We start from the raw sequence: 792 nt of genomic DNA, 5'->3' as shown, positions 1-792 counted from the left end.
ATTTGTCTGAGAACAGTTTCAAAAGCAACAGGCGTCTTATGAATAATATTAGGATGAATGGAAAAATCCGGACTCAAACCTTATCTATGCGTGACACAATGAAAGGCTTCTTCACAAAGGCAATCCTGGCGTCAGTGTTGAGGGCAAGAAACTCCTGCATCTCTTCACTGTTAGCAATTTCCTGAATAGCACACAGTTGCTAAAAACAAGAGCAAAGAGTTACATCAACAGCTACAAAAGACCAAAAACAAAGTGAATTTTTTTTTTGTAAATATAAAGTCTGAGACCAACCTTGAGAAAGGTTTCGAGCAGACCTTTTCGGGCCTCTATCTTGTCGCTGTCCATGTTTCCAAACGGCATTTCTGGGAAGATTTTCTTTGGACCTTTCACACCTGAAAAAACAATAGAAATGTGGGTGTTGGCACAGAATCAGATTTGAGTAAAGACTTCTTATAATAGAAAATTAATAAAGTTGAACCAATACAATCAGGTTCCGACCTTTGATGAGTTTTCTCAGGTCGTTCCTTTCCTCCAGTCGTGTTTGGAGGTTCAGGAACTCGCTGTATCGTCTGTTGACCATGTGGTAAGCTACTGACTGAATGGGGGACAGAGTCTCACAGCATGTCTGCACAACTTCAGCTTCTCCACAGCCAGACTGGACAAGTCCTGGAGTCTCATCACCCATGGCCGTCTCATACTGTTAAAAAAATAAAAAACAAATTCTAGTCAATCAAACTGGCAGGTTTTGTATGTACCTGTATTATCTGATGCTTAAGTAGTAAATTGGGTAAA

General features: G+C 40.2%; 1 protein-coding gene across 1 annotated transcript; it reads right to left on the bottom strand.

Moving 5' to 3' along the window:
* Positions 1-38: 38 nt before the first annotated feature.
* Positions 39-743, bottom strand: LOC103399395 (sorting nexin-19-like). Its single transcript, XM_008338087.2, has 3 exons — positions 499-743; positions 292-392; positions 39-199 (listed from the first exon to the last, which is right to left on the bottom strand). The coding sequence occupies exons 1-3, from the start codon at positions 683-685 to the stop codon at positions 74-76; spliced, it is 414 nt and encodes a 137-aa protein (XP_008336309.2). The 5' UTR covers positions 686-743; the 3' UTR covers positions 39-73.
* Positions 744-792: the final 49 nt, after the last annotated feature.

The sequence above is a fragment of the Cynoglossus semilaevis genome, unplaced genomic scaffold (assembly GCF_000523025.1).
Source record: "Cynoglossus semilaevis isolate Cse_v1.0 unplaced genomic scaffold, Cse_v1.0 C19036860, whole genome shotgun sequence".
Taxonomy (NCBI): domain Eukaryota; kingdom Metazoa; phylum Chordata; class Actinopteri; order Pleuronectiformes; family Cynoglossidae; genus Cynoglossus; species Cynoglossus semilaevis.
This window is presented reverse-complemented; position numbering and strand designations above follow the sequence as displayed.

Coding starts and splice junctions, on each gene's coding strand:
- LOC103399395 (XM_008338087.2), bottom strand. CDS start 685: ATGGGTGATGAGACTCCAGGACTTGTCCAGTCTGGCTGTGGAGAAGCT. Junction 393..498: donor CCTGAGAAAACTCATCAAAG/GTCGGAACCTGA, acceptor TTGTTTTTTCAG/GTGTGAAAGGTCCAAAGAAA. Junction 200..291: donor TGCTCGAAACCTTTCTCAAG/GTTGGTCTCAGA, acceptor TCTTGTTTTTAG/CAACTGTGTGCTATTCAGGA.